General features: G+C 43.8%; 1 protein-coding gene across 1 annotated transcript in view; it reads right to left on the reverse strand.

Annotated features, from left to right (window-relative positions):
* Window positions 1–8,059: 8,059 nt before the first annotated feature.
* LOC138750091 (glycogen synthase kinase-3 beta-like) overlaps window positions 8,060–16,010 on the reverse strand; it is a 40,929-nt gene continuing 32,978 nt past the window's right edge. Inside the window, exons 2-3 of the mRNA XM_069912221.1 lie at window positions 10,818–10,941; window positions 8,060–9,303 (exon numbers count right to left, since the gene is read on the reverse strand). Of these exons, the coding sequence (XP_069768322.1) occupies window positions 9,146–9,303; window positions 10,818–10,941 (282 nt within the window). The 3' untranslated portion in view covers window positions 8,060–9,145. The remainder of the gene's footprint in view (window positions 9,304–10,817; window positions 10,942–16,010) is intronic.

A 16,010-nucleotide genomic window follows, 5' to 3' on the forward strand; every position in this document is an offset into this window, starting at 1 on the left:
CACCACACAACCTAGAATAGCGAGTCGTGTGGTCCGGAAGACACACTTGTCCAAATTGTAAGTCAGGTTTAGCTGACGGGCAGTTTGAAGAAATTTGTCTAGGTTGGCGTCGTGGTCCTGCACGTCGTGGCCGCAGATGGTGATATTGTCCAGATACGGGAAGGTCGCGGTTAGCCCGTTCTGGTCCACCATCCTGTCCATTTCCAACTGGAAGACCGCGACACCATTCGTGACCCCGAATGGTACCCTGAGAAATTGATATAGCCGCCCATTCGCTTCAAAGGCCGTGAATGGTCGGTCCTCGCAGCGGATCGGGAGCTGGTGGTAGGCCGAACGTAGGTCAATAATGGAGAAAATGCGGTACTGGGCGATCTGGTTCACCACATCCGTGATGCGTGGCAGGGGGTACGCATCCAGGAGCGTGAAGCGGTTAATGGTCTGGCTATAGTCGACCGCCATCCGTAGTTTTTCCCCATTCTTGACAACCACCAACTGGGCTCTCCAGGGGCTTGAACTGGGTTCGATGATGCCCTCACCCAGCAATCTACGCACCTCACTCCTAATGAATTGCCTGTTTTCGTAACTATATTGCCGACTTTTGGTGGCCACAGGCTTCCAGCCAGGAGTGAGGTTTGCGAAGAGAGCTGGCGGGGCAATCCGGAGTGTGGAAAGGCCGCAGGATTGGTCCCGGGGCACGGGGGCGGGTTGCTCGGGTGCTTCAGGAGTGGGGCGATGGCAGACCGAGAGGGGGGTGTGGGGTCCCCCAAAGTGTAGGGACACCGTTTGGAACTGACACTGGAAGTCTAATCCCAGCAACACTGGGGCGCACAATTGGGGAAGGACGAATAATTTGAAGTGGGTGTCCGTCACGCCCTGTACTTCCAGCGTGGCGATGCAATACCCCTTTATCCCAGTCGAGTGCGACCTCGTCGCTAATGAGATCCTCTGGGTAGTGGGGATAATGTCAAGTCCCCAATGGAGGGCCAGATCTGGCTGGATAAAACTGTCAGTTGACCCAGAGTCAAATAAGCAATTGGTGTAGTGTCCATGCACTTTAATCAGTTCCATTGCTCTGGTGAGGGGATGAGAGCATTGCTGGTTTAATGTTATTGAAGCAGTTGACAGGGGAGTTTTGCGCGATGACGTCACGCAATGGGATGACGTCACGCAACGGGATGACGTAGTCAACGCTCGAGGAGCAGGTTGGAGGACCTCCCGGAAGTGCTGTTGTGGCGGCGTTGGCGGGTGAATGGTAAGTAGTGGGGTTTGTAGTTGCTCGTGATTGGCGGTGGGTAGGTCGTTGGTCGTGGAGGTCGGGCCCTGGCGGTCGTCAGCGATGGACGCTAGGGTGAGCACCTGGTTGGCCGCGGGGGTGGCTGTGGCGGCGGCAGCAGCGGCGGTAGCGTCGGCCCCTGGGGTGTCTGTGGCGGCGGCAGCAGCGGCGGTAATGTCGAGTGTTCCGCACGGGGGTGAGAGGCGGGCCATCACCATGGTTGCGAGGGTGGGTTGCCCCTTCCGGGTTCGGTGTCTCCGTGACGTCAGGCGTTGCCGTGCAGGGGAGCCCTCGCTCTCATTGGACGAGAGCTCTGGGGAAGAAGAGTTTGAATGGGATAGCAGCAATTGGGCTTCACACGAGGCACTGTGTTTGCTGGCGGCCATTTTAGACCTACAGACTGCAGCAAAGTGGTCCTTTTTAAGGCACTTCTGGCACCTGGCTTTTCTTGCTGGGCACTGGGACCTGCTGTGCTTGTCCCTCCCGCAGAAATAACATTTCGGGTTCGCACGGGGCAGTGTAGCAGCAGCCGACAGGCCATCAGTTTCTCTTGGGGTGGTAGGGTAGAAGGGCACTCTACTCACATCAGAACGAGGGGTCCAGTCCCTAGAGAGCTCGGTGGACTTTAAGGCTGCATCCTCCATTGTGATTGCAATCCGGGCCATGTCCTCTAGTTTTTCTACCCCTTGTTCGAGCAAGCGCAGCCTCACTTCATTTGATCTGAGCCCAGCCACATAGGCATCCCGGACGAGGTCATTTGTGATCTCGGCAGCAGTTTTGTCCACACAGTTACAGTCCTTGCCCAATGCCTTTAATACTTGTAAATATGCCCTGCTGGACTCACCGGGCTGTTGCTTCCTCGACGCAAGCACAAGCCGGGCATGAACTCTGTTCACCGGTTGATCATACAGTCCTTTCAGTACCTTTATGGCTGCGGTGTAAGTGGTCTCGTCCTGGATGTTCTCGTAGACTCTCAAGGACACCATAGACAGCAATGCTGTTAGACGCTGGTTATCCTCCTCCACCTCAATGAGTCTCAGGAAGTTTTCAAAGTTCAGCAGCCAGAAGTTAAAGGCTTTGAAGGCTGTAGCTGACTATGGGTCGATATCAAGTTTTTCTGGCCGAGTTAAACGCTCCATCCCTTTAAAAAAATTCTTTTTGCTAATAAAATTGTAGAGCTCGTCGAAAGAACCAAAGACTTGTTGATCCAATCCAAGGCTTTTATTAGCAAAAGACCGGAGCTCTTCACAGGTGGCCGACCAGTCCGGAATGATCCGACCTGGCTAGGGACACAACACTTTAAGGCCCAGACAATAGGTGTGGCTTAGCTCTCAGCCAATCGCTGTAAGCACAGTCTAGATACAGTAACTATATACACTATGTACATTGGTGATAGATCTGTACTATCACAGAACTGTATAAAGATGAACATTTATCCTCGAGTACAATTCCTTTTACAATATATTCCTTGCGTAGCTCCAAAATATTGGAAATAAATAAGATGTCAAGTTATTCTTATGGAAAGGTAAATTATCAACAGTTTCTTTACAAAAATTGACTTGGTGTTATGAATTGGGTGGTTTGCAATTTCCTTGTTTTTATAATTATTATGAGGTGCCACAGATGAAGTTTATTCATTGGTTATTTGATATTGAACTATCTCCTAGGTGGGCAAAGATAGCGATGGATCAAATTTTGGAAAACAATATTAATCATTTTATTTATAAATGGAATCGGTTAATGTTACAAGAATTTAAATTATATATTTTATGACATATAATGAACATTTGATGCAATCACAATTTAATTCCTGGTTCGAAAGGGATAGTTTTGATAAGATCTCCATTATATCAGAATAAATTAATTCCCTTTTCATTATATAATCCTTACTTAAAAGATTGGAAATTAAAGGAATACTTAATATTATAGATCGTTTTGAAGCATGAAGTTTTGTTCATTTAAAAGATTATAGGAAAGATATGAGGGATGGTATTTACAAATATTTGGAGGTACAGGGATTGATAGGGAGTAATCAGCATGGTTTTGTCACGGGTAGATCATGCTTGACAAACCTGATTGAGTTTTTTGAGGGGGGTTACAAAAAAGGTTGATGAAGGGAAAGCTGTGGATGTTGTCTATTTAGACTTTAGTAAAGCTTTTGACAAAGTTCCCCACAGGAGGTGAGGAAAAAAGGTGGAGGCACTAGGTTTAAATAAGGAGGTAGTGAAATGGATTTAGCAATGGTTGGATGGGAGGTGTCAGAGAGAAGTGGTAGAAAATTGTTTGTCCAATTGGAGGCCGGTGACTAGTGGAGTTCCTCATGGATCGGTCCTGGGTCCACTATTGTTTATTATATATATTAACGATCTGGAAGTAGGGGTGGAGAATTGGATAAGCAAGTTTGCGGATGATACCAAGATTGGTGGTGTTGTGGACAGTGAGGAAAATTACCGTAGATTAAAAGGTGATTTAGGAAGGCTGGAAGTGTGGGCTGAGAAATGGCTGATGGAATTTAATACAGATAAGTGTGAGGTGTTACATTTTGGAAAGGCAAATCTAAATAGGTCACATGCATTAAATGATAGGCTATTAAGATGTGCAGAGCAACAAAGGGATTTAGGAGTTGTGGTAAATAGTACCCTCAAGGCTGATTCTCAGGTAGATGGTGTGGTGAAGAAGGCATTTGGAATGTTGGCCTTCATAAATCGGAGTATTGAATTCAAGAGTAGGGAGGTTATGATGAAATTGTACAAGGCATTGGTGAGGCCAAATTTGGAGTACTGTGTACAGTTTTGGTCACCAAATTATAGGAAAGATATAAACAAAATAGAGAGAGTGCAAAGAAGGTTCACAAGAATGTTGACAGGATTTCAAGGTTTGAGTTGCAGGGAAAGGTTGTGCAGACTGGGGCTTTTTTCTCTGGAGCGTAGAAGATTGAGGGGGGAACTTGATAGAGGTGTTTAAGATTTTAAAAGGGACAGACAGAGTAAATGTGGATAGGCTTTTTCAATTAAGAGTGGGGGAGATTCAAACTAGACGGCATGGTTTAAGATTGAAGAGGGAAAATTATAAGGGGAACATGAGGGGAAATTTCTTTACACAAAGGGTGGTAAGGATGTGGAATGAGCTTCTGGCAGACGTGGTCGAGGCGGGATCATTGGTTACATTTAAGGAAAGACTGGATAGTGACATGGAGAGGAGAGGACTGGAGGGGTATGGACCGGGTGCTGGTCAGTGGGACTAGGAGGGTGGGGATTTGTTACAGCATGGACTAGTAGGGCCGAACAGGCCTGTTCTGTGTTGTAAGTGGTTATATGGTTTATGTGGTTATATGATGTCAACGCATTGTGGAGTGTTCAGAAGAGGTTACCAGGAAGTTGCCTTGATTGAAGAGGTTTGGATTGAATTTTTTTTGCTGAGGGAAGTATATTAGACTGCAAACAATATCTTTGGATGACTGTTGACTTGCATGCTCGAGAGGTGGCTTCAGATAGTGGTTTTATGGATGAAAGGATGGGAAATACTGTATTCCTCGAGGAATCAGTGTTGGACTCATTGATTTTTTTTTAAATCGAGATTTGAAAGTAGATGCAACAATGTCTAAATTTGCATTAAATAGTGTGGGTTTTGCCAAAATGGATGAGAGCCTGTTCGTGCTGGCAGAGGGTTCAGTAAGTCTTGAGTCACAAAGGGGAAAATGCCCATGTTGGATGGAAGGGGATTAGATTACTGTATATTACCCTGATGTTGGTGGCAGGTAGGTGATTGAGGTGTTAGAACATACATAGACCATAGAACACTACAGCACAGTTCAGAGCCCGACAGCCCTCGATGTTGTGCAGACCCAAACATTCCTTCCTAAAAAAAAGTACGAAACCCTCCCTACCCCATAACCCTCTGTTTAAATGTTCCCAATGTTTCAGCTTCCACCACCATCCCTGGCAAGTCATTCTCATAATCTTCTTGACCTCTATCACGTCTCCTCTCATCCTTCTGCACTGCAAAGAGAAAAGTCCCAGCTCTATGAACCTTGGCTCATAAGACTTGTTTCCCAATCCAGGCAGCATCCTGGTCAAACTCCTCCGCCCCCTCTCCATAGCTTCCACATCCTTCCTAGAATGAGGTGACAAGAACTGAACCTCATACTCCAAGTGAGTCATACCAAAGATATGTAGAGTTGCAACATGACCTGTCAACTCCAGAATTCAAACCCCCTAATAAGGAATCTCAGCACACCATAGGCCTTCTTAACTCTCCTATCAAACTGTGTGGAAACCTTGAGAGATGTGTAGATTTGCAAAATCAAGGTTTCTCTGTTCATCCACACTCTGAAGTAACCGACCATTAACTAGACTCACCATTCTGGTTTGTCCTTCCAAAATGTATCCACTGATCTGGATTGAAATCCACCTGCCACTTTTCTGCCTAACTCTGCATCCCATCTTCATCATTTTATAACTTTCAACAGCCTTCATCTCCATCCACAACTCCTCCAATCCAACCTCCGTATCATCCGCAAACTTACTGACCTATCCATCCACCTCTTCATGCAGGTCATTTATGAAAATCGCAAAGAGCAGAGGTCCCAGAACAGATCCCTGCAGCCCCTCCACTGGTCCCCAACCTCCAGGCAGAATCTTTTCCTTCCACTACTACTCTCTGCTTTCTTCCTACATGACAGCTTTTATATCATGAGGTAATTTTTCACCTATCCCATGACTCATGACTTTCTGCAGGCGTTTCTCATGGCCGACCTTCTCAAATGCCTTGCTAAATGCCACCACATCTAGCACCCTACCCTCATTAATTTATTTTCTAACCTCCTCAAAAGACTCCATTAGATTTGTGAGGCCCAAGCTTACCTTCACAAAGACATGCTGACTATCCTTGAGTAGACTGTATTTCTCCAGATGTTCATAGATCCCAACCTTAAGAATCCCTTCCATTAGTTTACACGCTAATAAGGTAAGACTCACCAGTCTAAAATTCTGAGGATTCTCCCTACTACCTTTTTTAAGAAAGGGGACTACATTTACCATTCTCCAATCTACCCGAGTCATGCTGCCATCTCCCCCCAGCCCATCCAAGTTATGCTGCCGTCTCTCTCTCTCTCCTCACCCACCCGTCACACTGACATCTCTCTCCCCCCTTCCCACACAAGTCACGCTGCCATCTCTTTCTCTCCCACTCTCTCCACTGTACCAGCACCAGAAAAAAATTGCCAGATTTTGGAGCTTTCTGGATTTTGGATGTCTGAAGAAAGGATTCTGTACCTGTATTCCCTCCTGTGGATCTCATCACTACTCCCATCGATGTCATTGGTCCCCATGTGGACCATAACATCCAGCTGCTTGCCCTCCCCCTTCAGAACACTATGAACTTGATCTGAATCATCCCTGACCATGGCACCTAGGAGATGACATTCCATCTAGGAGACTCCATCTTATTTACAGAACCTCCTATCCACTTCTCTAACCAACAAGTCCCCAATCACCATCTATCTCTTCCGCTCCCCACTCCTCCCTTCTGAGCCAATGGTGGGGGGGGGGGGACCCACTGTGCCAGCGTAATGGCCACCTCGATTTATACCTGGCAGTTTGTTACCACACTCCCCCCAGCACCCTCCCCCAGTATCTAAAACAGAATACTTGTTGAGGAATACAGCCACAGGGTGCTCTGAGAGAGTAGGGTTAAGGGGGCTAGTTGGGGAATGTGGCTGAAGGAAGTATTTTGACAGCAGGCATAGATTTGATGGGCCACTATGCCACAAACAGATTTCTCTGTTTCCCCTTTCCCCTCACCACCAGACGTCTGTCCGCCATTCATCATCACAAGATCAAAATAACCAACAGGGAGACAGAACAGGGCATGGGCCAACCAATAGAAAGTACAATCGTTCAGCACAGACACAGGGTCCCATGGGGACATTACAAAACCGACACAGGTGCATGATTTTACAGATGAAGTATTTTGTTAAAGAGTCAAACTTGATATGCAGTGGCCAATGAGCCATTAGGCTGAGTAGGCTTAATCCCAGGGGCCCAGAAGAAGGGGGGGGCTGGCAGGAACCGGGTCATCGAGCACCCAGGCAGGAGTGGAAACTTCAGGCTCCCGGCAGAAGCAGGGGCAGGGACCTCAAAATTCTTTCAAACCCAAAACTGAATACACACCTCAAAGTTTATTGATGCCTTTTTGACCCCCTAGGATTTTTCACCCCCTTGGATCATCCCATTGACCACCCCCCACCTCCACCAGGGGTCAATATCGACCAATTTGGAGACCCCTAATATTTTATTTAACATGACTTAATGTCACTTTATTCGATTCAGCAAAGAGTGGGGCAGGGAGGCAAGGTTAGGGGACTTTACTAAAACTCAGCCTGGGGTGGTCGTTAATCTACCACAGTTGACATGGCATTGCTGTCGTGCTCCAATCTTCGATTATGCCTGGATGCAGCAAACATGGATAATTGCCATTGATTTGGCACAACCCATTTTTTATACACTTGTGGATGCATAAAACTATGGAGCAGCTTTGATCTTTTTCAAACTTCTAACATGAGAGGAAGGAGCTTGAATAATAATAACCCATTTGCTTGTTTCAGATGGTGAAGAGAATCACCATCCACAAGATTCTGTGCTTTTCTAAATGGCACCTTGGGGAAGTAGTAAAATCAAATTGCATGAGTGGTTTGTTAAAGAACATACAAGATTCTATCGTACAATAAATTCTGTTCTTTACTGGGCCTCGGGCCGAGTCGGTTCAAGCAGCAAGTCGGAGGAGGCGGTGACCAGAGTTCGGGCAGTGTTCAGAGGAGGAGCGAGGTGAGAGTGATTGGTCAAGGGCCAATAAAAGGAGGGTAATGAAAAGGAGCAGCCAGCAAGGAGCGCGCGAGTGTCTTGGTGAAAGAGTGGGGCTTCAAGGCTTTGGCTCGAGAGGCTTCGGCGAGCAGAGGCCAAGGTCGAGCATCTCTGGATTAAGCTAAGACTGTATATTTGCCACATATTATCTTTTTGTTATTTTCTTTTTCTAAGGTGAGGGGGAGAGAGAAGGGATGTGTGTGAAAGCAGTTTGCTCTTCTCAGTGTCAGATGTGGGAGGTCCTGGAGTCTTCTAGCCTCCCGGACATCCACGTCTGCACTAAGTATACTGAGCTGCAGGGTCTAAGGGACCATGTTAGGGAACTGGAGCTGCAGCTCGATGACTTCACTCTGGTCAGCGAGCATGAGGCCGTTATAGATAGGAGCTATAGCCTGGTGGTCTCAGCAGGGCCACAGGAGGAGGATTAGTGGGTCACAGTTAGGAGAGGGAAAAGGGAAGAGACAGATACAGGAGGGGACACCTGTGACTGAAGCCCTCAACAATTGGTACTCCTCCTTGAGTACTGTTGGGGGGGGGGGGCATTCAGGCTGGGGAAGGAATCAGTGGCTGTATCTCTGACACAAGGTCAGCCTCTCTTGCCCAAAAGGGTAGGGAAAGGAAGAGGAGCGCGATAGCTATAGGGGATTCGATGGTCAGGAGGACAGATCGGGGATTCTGTGGATACGATTAAGGAAACAGGATGGTGGTTTGCCTCCCTGGTGCCAGAGTCCAGGATGTAACTTCTCGAGTCATTTAAGAACAAGTTGGATAGGTGCATGGATGTGAAGGGATTGGAGGGTTATGGACAGGGAGCGGGAAAGTGGGACTAGAGGAGCTCACTTAAATCGGTGTGGACTAGAGGGGCTGAGATGGACTTTATTCGGACTGTAATTGTCCCGGCCTATATTTATCTTGCAATCAACATCATCTGGTCATTCTTGCATTGTTATAAGGGACCTGTGATATGTGCAAAAGAGCCATGTTTCTCAACAACATCAATGACCCTGCTTCTTCAATCCAGAAATAAAACATTTCCAAAATCGCAGATGTGAGAAGTGCCAGGTAAAAGTAAACCTTCGAGGTCTTCCTCTTGGACATTTGTCCATTCCAACTTCCTCTTCTGCTCTGATGCTCCCTGACGCAAATGCTGGAATCTCTGTTCAATGGTAGCTAAAAGGAACACAAGGTTCTATTACACATACATTTAAAAGTGTCTAAAGATTTACCACAAGGTTCCGGTGTTTTCATCAAAACAAACACATTTTTTGTTTTGGAGAAAGGCGAACTGTGGGTTTAGTTATATTTAAAGCAAGGCAGAACAGAAGATGACGAGGGAAAAGTAGGAGAAAAAGGGTGAGCAAGGAATGAAAAAATTTGGAGGGAATCAACATGAAATAGCGGATGAGTGAAATGAGGAACAGTGGAAAGGAAGGGACATTTGCACAAGGAAATGGAGAGAGAAAGAGAGGGACAGTTGTGCAACTCTTTGTTGAAAACATGTTGACTTCAAGGCCTTTTCCTCATCGAGAGGAGCAGGTGAAGTGGGTGAGCTGGGGCCGGGGAGGAGCAGGCACAACAAAGAACAGAGAAGAGAGATGAACAGAGAGGTTCTCACCAGAACTGTCTCCAACCCTTCGGGTGCTCAGATGCATGGATCTTCAGTGCCCTCCCAGCACAGCATGAGAAATCCCCTCTCAATGGGAGACTTTGAGCCATCACAGGTCTAAACACTTCCTTGGCTGCATGTTTGCCCGATGTTCACACTTGGCAAATGCCTGATGCTTACCCTCTACCATTTCTACATACCCTCTATTTCTATTAATAACTGATCAACAGGACAAACGCACCCTTCAAAAGAAATAGAAATTCTGAAATTTAGGAAAGAAAACAGAAATGTAGAAACTAAATGAGCTGATAGAGCATCTGCATTATTAACATTTCGATGCAGCTCGTGACTTCACTGTACTGCTGGCATATTTTAACATTTGGTTCCCATTTCCAGTCTTGTTTCTATGATTGGAAGTTGTCTGGTTTCCAATCGATCTCCTCTTCATTTGATGAGCAATGGACAAGTCTGGCACGACTGGAGCCTGGCTGCTTGATTAAATTAATGGCAGTACATCACTTTCAAAGAATTCATTCCAAGAATTCCCATTTGCCGCCATTTTCATTTCCATCGCTCCAAATATGGTTCTTAATTCAGTGCCTCATGTGCAACAATTTTCTAAGGCCCAACACTTCTAAGATGCACCACTCTAGCAGACATTTCATTCAATAAACACACATTTTGCAAAACTATTGCGATTCTGGCATACAAGTCTGAATCACTCACCACAATTCAGTGGAGAAAGTTCTATTGAACTTTCTTAAATGCTGCATTTTTTTCAAACATTTATTTGAGTGTACACAGTTCTTTAGTCAATGATCATTCCATTTATTTTAGAGTTTTCAGAGCAGTTTATGAAATGATAGCCTATTTATGACGTGCTAGGTAAAGATGATTCAACATTTGAAATCCAATCAACTGCAAGAAATATTTTAGAATGGTTCAAAGAGGTTGGTGGATCCCCACTGGTAATTTGCATATATTGAAAATGTCTAATTTACCAGCAGGAAGCATCACTTTGATTTGTTGTAATTAGAGAAGCACCTTTCAATGTAAGCAGCAAATGTTGAAATGGTACCTGTGGTCTTCCGAAGCTGAAGTACATTTGGAACAAGGTCATTGCTCAAGGACAGCAGGCATTTTGCTGATTCTTGTAACTTTTTGACAGCATCTTCATGTTCAGAAATTTCTTCTTGAAGAACCTGTGATTTCAAAATGACACAATGACTCATCCACAATAAAATTAAGATTTATTTCTCTAGATCTTGGTTTCGCCAATGCCTTGGTTAATTTTGATATTGTCTTGGTGTCAAGGAGATAAACAGATTGTGAAGAAGATTCTCTAAAATTATCATAAATACCGACAACTCTCTGGCCTGCTTTGGGGAGAGGAGGCGAACATTTTCAAGCACCACAGGATATTGGGATTTTCTCAAACAACCAGATCAAACTTTATATTGATCATTACTCATTACGTATTTAATATGCCTGATCTTTGTACATTTTCTGATGCTGTTGAGCTCATCATCTTTATCTTGTCTACATCTCTTGGCCGGCCCTGAAGTCCCCTTGCAAACCATCAAGATCACAAGAATATGTTTAAAAATGTTATGATAGCTGGCATACTTGAAGCTTAGATTCACATCAGCATTGGTAAAATAATGCTGAAGAACTCATTTGGCTTTTCACCACTAATGGACATAGATTTGGATGCAGAAGGTTATTCTGCATTATCGTTTTTCTACCCATCTACTTTTACTCCAGGTGTCCCCTCTCTCCATCATTGATCGGTAAATATATATTCTCCCTCAGCAATCTTACCCATTCGCAACTCCTATTCCCACTTGAGCACTTAATGGCCCACAGCTTTTCTCCATGACCATCAATCCCAAGCCATTTACTGCAATAAATTGTCTGCCTTTTCTCTGACTGCATGAGCAGAAATGCTCTCCAAATATATAAAGCAAAACGGGAAAGAATGATTTGTCTTTCTAATGTAAATTTCAATTCCTAAAACATCAACTACAGTGATCATGATGCCATTTGTTTCGTTAATGATGGAGAAGGATAGGTCTGAGCCTCGGGTTGAGATTCTAAATTGGAGAAAGGCCAATTTTGAGGAAATGAGGAAGGATCGAGAAGGTGTGGACTGGGAAAAGTATGTGTGAGGTCAGTGGAAGAGCTACAAGGGTGAAATTGGAGAGTAGCGACTTTGCATTTTCCTTTCAAGATGAAAGCCAAGATTAGCAGGCTTAGGAATCTGGTTTGGAAGAAGAGGGGTGGGCAACAGGTACAGACATCAGAGAGCAAATGAGAAGTTTATGAAATGATAGCCTATTTATGACGTGCTAGGTAAAAATGATTCAACATTTGAAATCCAATCAACTGCAAGAAATATTTTAGAAGATGGAAAATGCAAGAAAAATCCTCAAGCAAGAAACCAGGAAGGCTATCTGGATGATAATGGGGTAAATTGGGTCAGCAAGTTTGCAGATGACACTAAGATGGGAGGTGTTGGGGACAGCAAAGAAGGTTTTCAAAGCTTGCAGAGGGATCTGGACCAGCTCGAAAAATGGGCTGAAAAATGGAAGATAGAATTTAATGCAGATAAGTGTGAGGTGTTGCATTTTGGAAGGACAAGCCAAGAAAGGACATACATGGTAAACAGTAGGACACTGAGGATTACAATAGAGCAGAGGGGATAAATTTAGGGGGAACATGAGGGAGAACTTCTTTACACAGAGAGTGGAGGGAATGTGGAACAAGCTGTCAGCTGAAGTGGTGACTGTGGGCTCAATTTTAAATTTGAAAAGAATTTGAACCGGTACATGGATGGGAGAGGTATGGAGGGCTATGGACTGGGTGCGTCAGTGGGGCTAGGCAGAAAAAGGGTTCAGAACAGACTAGAAGGGCCAAAGGGGCCTATTTCTGTTCTGTAATATTGTAAGGTTTTCGGGTTCGAATACTTCTTTGAATAAATCAATCTCTGCAACCTTGCAAACAAATCTTACCTCCAAATGAGCTCCAAATCCCAACTCCCTTCTCCTGTTCCTGAACCCTCCATCTATGGTGTTATCGTCTCTGAACCTGGTGATTCCATTAATCATTTCCTTGCTTTGATTTGATAATCCTGGAGGTAATCCAAAATTCTGCCACAATATCCTTCATCACCTGGTCCCCATTAAACGGATACAGGCAACATGAGAAAACCCAGACTGAAAATATACACCCAATGAGAACAGAACTGTTTGGCTTTTTGGCTGCAGTTTCCAATATTGCCCCCACCATCTGGAAGCAAATTGATTGTTGGTTCTTCATCAGGCTCCCATGAAAAGGTGATCAAGGTGGAATGAAGGGAGCTCAATTTCCGATTTCAGGTGTCAAACTTACAAACCTCTCATGTGCCCTTATCCACTGTTATTGGATGTGCACATTAACATTATTTCAAAGCCTTCATGCTTCTACTCGTAAATTAGAATGAGCAACATTACACAGTGATTTATGAAATAACAATTTTAATTTACTGTGATATTTTTAAGTTCTTGCTGCAAGATTTCTGGATTAGAGATGGCTTCCAGCTGAACCATTCTTCTCTCTTTTTCTACGCTCTCTAGCCACAAACACAGCTCATCGGCCTTCTCTTGCCATTTTTTTTTTAATTTTTTTTATTTTTCACACTATGAACCATTTTAACCAAAAAACACACAAACATTTCCCTCTCAAATATACACAGTGTCATTTTTCTCCCATTTTTCCACCCTCCCTTCCCTCCCTCCTTCTCAACCCCTTTCCAACCCACTAAACATTCAATAAATACAATACAATAAACCCATGAAACAATGTCATCACACCATAAAAATAGACAAGAAAATTGTGTCATCCACATTTACATGCTGGGTCAGTTAATTTTGTCTTCTTCTCATTCTATCATTTTAGTTCCATCGGGATTTTGTACCAGAATATAAGGACAACTCCAATCTGAGTGTGAAGGTCTAATAAAGTCATCCATCATCATATATTCCCCCTCCTGATCCATGATTTACTCTTCTGAATGTTTATTCTATATGGGGGCTGTTTGATGGGATTTGCTTCTCCTACATCTACATCATGGTGAATCACTGATGTCTTTTTTGAAACATTAGGGAACAAATTTGTGTCATACAAAAGTCATTCTTTCAACTGCATCTGCTCTTGGAACTTAAGATGGCCTAACTTGTCTTGCAAATTTTCCAAAATGGCTGAGTTAGACAGCTGCAGAGGAACCATGGTTTCTTTAAGGTCATCCCCACCAGATCCTGTTTCCATAATCTTATGATCTACCACTTCCTCCACTCTGTCAACAGCCAAGACCTCTGATACAGATTGTTCTCCACAACCCGTATTCTCGTAATAAGGTTTCAACATATTGATGTGACAAACCTGAGTTTTATTCCTTCTGCCTGGAGTGTTAACAACATTGTGAACATCATTCAGTTTTGATTTAATTTTGCCCTGAGCCATTTCTAAATTCTCTTGAGCCAAAGTCCACACTTTTGTTACCTATCCTTTAATTTAGAAACATAATCTCACAAATTCAACTGTACATCCTCATTAACCCACTGTCCTTCTATCAAGATTAAAGGACCAAACACAATTTCAAAAGGGCTGAATCCTAATGACTCCTGCACGGCCTCCCTTGCTGCAAACAACAATAAATGAATACCTCCATCCCAGTCTTTGCCATTCTCCGTACAGTAAACTCTCATCATATATTTAAATGAAATCTTTCCAAAGCTCCCTGAGTTTCAGGATGATCCACAGATGAAGTGATCTGTTTTATTACCAACTCATCAACTAACTGTTGAAACAACCCAGACATAAAGTCCTTGATCACTCTGGATCTCTTTCGGTCGTCCAAACACTGTGAAAAATCTTTCCAGAGCCTTTACCACCATTTTGCCTTTAATATTTCTCAGTGGTATAGCCTCTGGAAATCTCAACGCTACAAACATAATTGTTATTAAGTACTGATTTCAACAGAGAACCTACAAAATCCACAATAACATTGGTGAAAGGTTCTCCAACAACCGGAATAGGTTGTAATGGAGCCACTGGAGGACCCTGGTTAGGTTTCCCCACAACTTGACAAACATGACATGTCCAGCACCAATTTACAACATCCTTCCACAAACCAGGCCAGGAAAATTGTTTCAATTTTATTCATGTGTTTTTTACACCAAGATTACCACCCAAAGTTGTACTGTGGGCTAGATCTAATATTTCCTTCCGGTAATTTCTAGGAACAATCACCTGATGAATCACTCCCCACTCCTCATTAGCAGGAATATCAAGAGGTCTTCATTTTCTCATCAACGCTTCACCATTTAAGTAATATCCACAAGCCATTTCTTTAATCTCCTGTTCAGTTACTGCTTTCTCCCTTAAGCTAACAAGATCTGCAACTATTTTCTGTTTCTTGAATTAACTCTTTCCTTGACAGGGAGAAATCCTTACTCTCACAATGACCATGCTCTTTTAAAAATACTTCAGAAGCACTGGGCAAATCTCTATAACTGGATCTTCTTCAGCTGTCATCATTTTCTTAGTCACAGACCTGGTTACTGCACATGCAGGATATATCTCACCATCCTCTCTAACCACATCCTTTCTAGGTCAATTTGTCAATCTTAAAACTGACTCAACTTTCTCCTCTGCCAAATCACACCCCACCAAAACCAAACACCTTCCATGGGTAACTTGAGAATGACTCCAACTACCACACGTCCTTTGACTAATTCTGAATTTAGCACATCCTTGTGAAGTGATATTGGCTCTACCTCACCTCCAACTCATTTAATCAAAGTTGTCTCCCCTGTGACTGTCCTTTGATCCATAGTTAAAACACTTTCTAACAACAATGACTGAGCTGCCCCAGTCTCTCAAAGAATTTTAACTGGAACCTGTGGTTCTCCCTCCTTTATTGAGACAAAGCGCTCTGACACAAAAGGCTTGAAAACATCTATGACCTCCTTACCATATTTGGCACCTCAGTTCTCCTTAAATTCCACTGTTTGAATACATCCTTCTGCTAAAACCTGTTTTTCTGTTTTCTTTTTCAAGACTAGACAATTCGCAATCACATGACCACCTTTCTTTCAAAAATGGCATACAAATGCAGAAGTTCTGTCCTTTCCAACCTTTCCTACATCTTTTTTCTTAACATTTTCTCCAGACTTTATTCCAGGCCGACTATCCTGCTCCATACTAACCTTATGAACAGGTTTTTTTAATC

The sequence above is a fragment of the Narcine bancroftii genome, assembly GCF_036971445.1.
Source record: "Narcine bancroftii isolate sNarBan1 chromosome 5 unlocalized genomic scaffold, sNarBan1.hap1 SUPER_5_unloc_1, whole genome shotgun sequence".
In the NCBI taxonomy this organism is placed as follows: Eukaryota; Metazoa; Chordata; class Chondrichthyes; order Torpediniformes; family Narcinidae; genus Narcine; species Narcine bancroftii.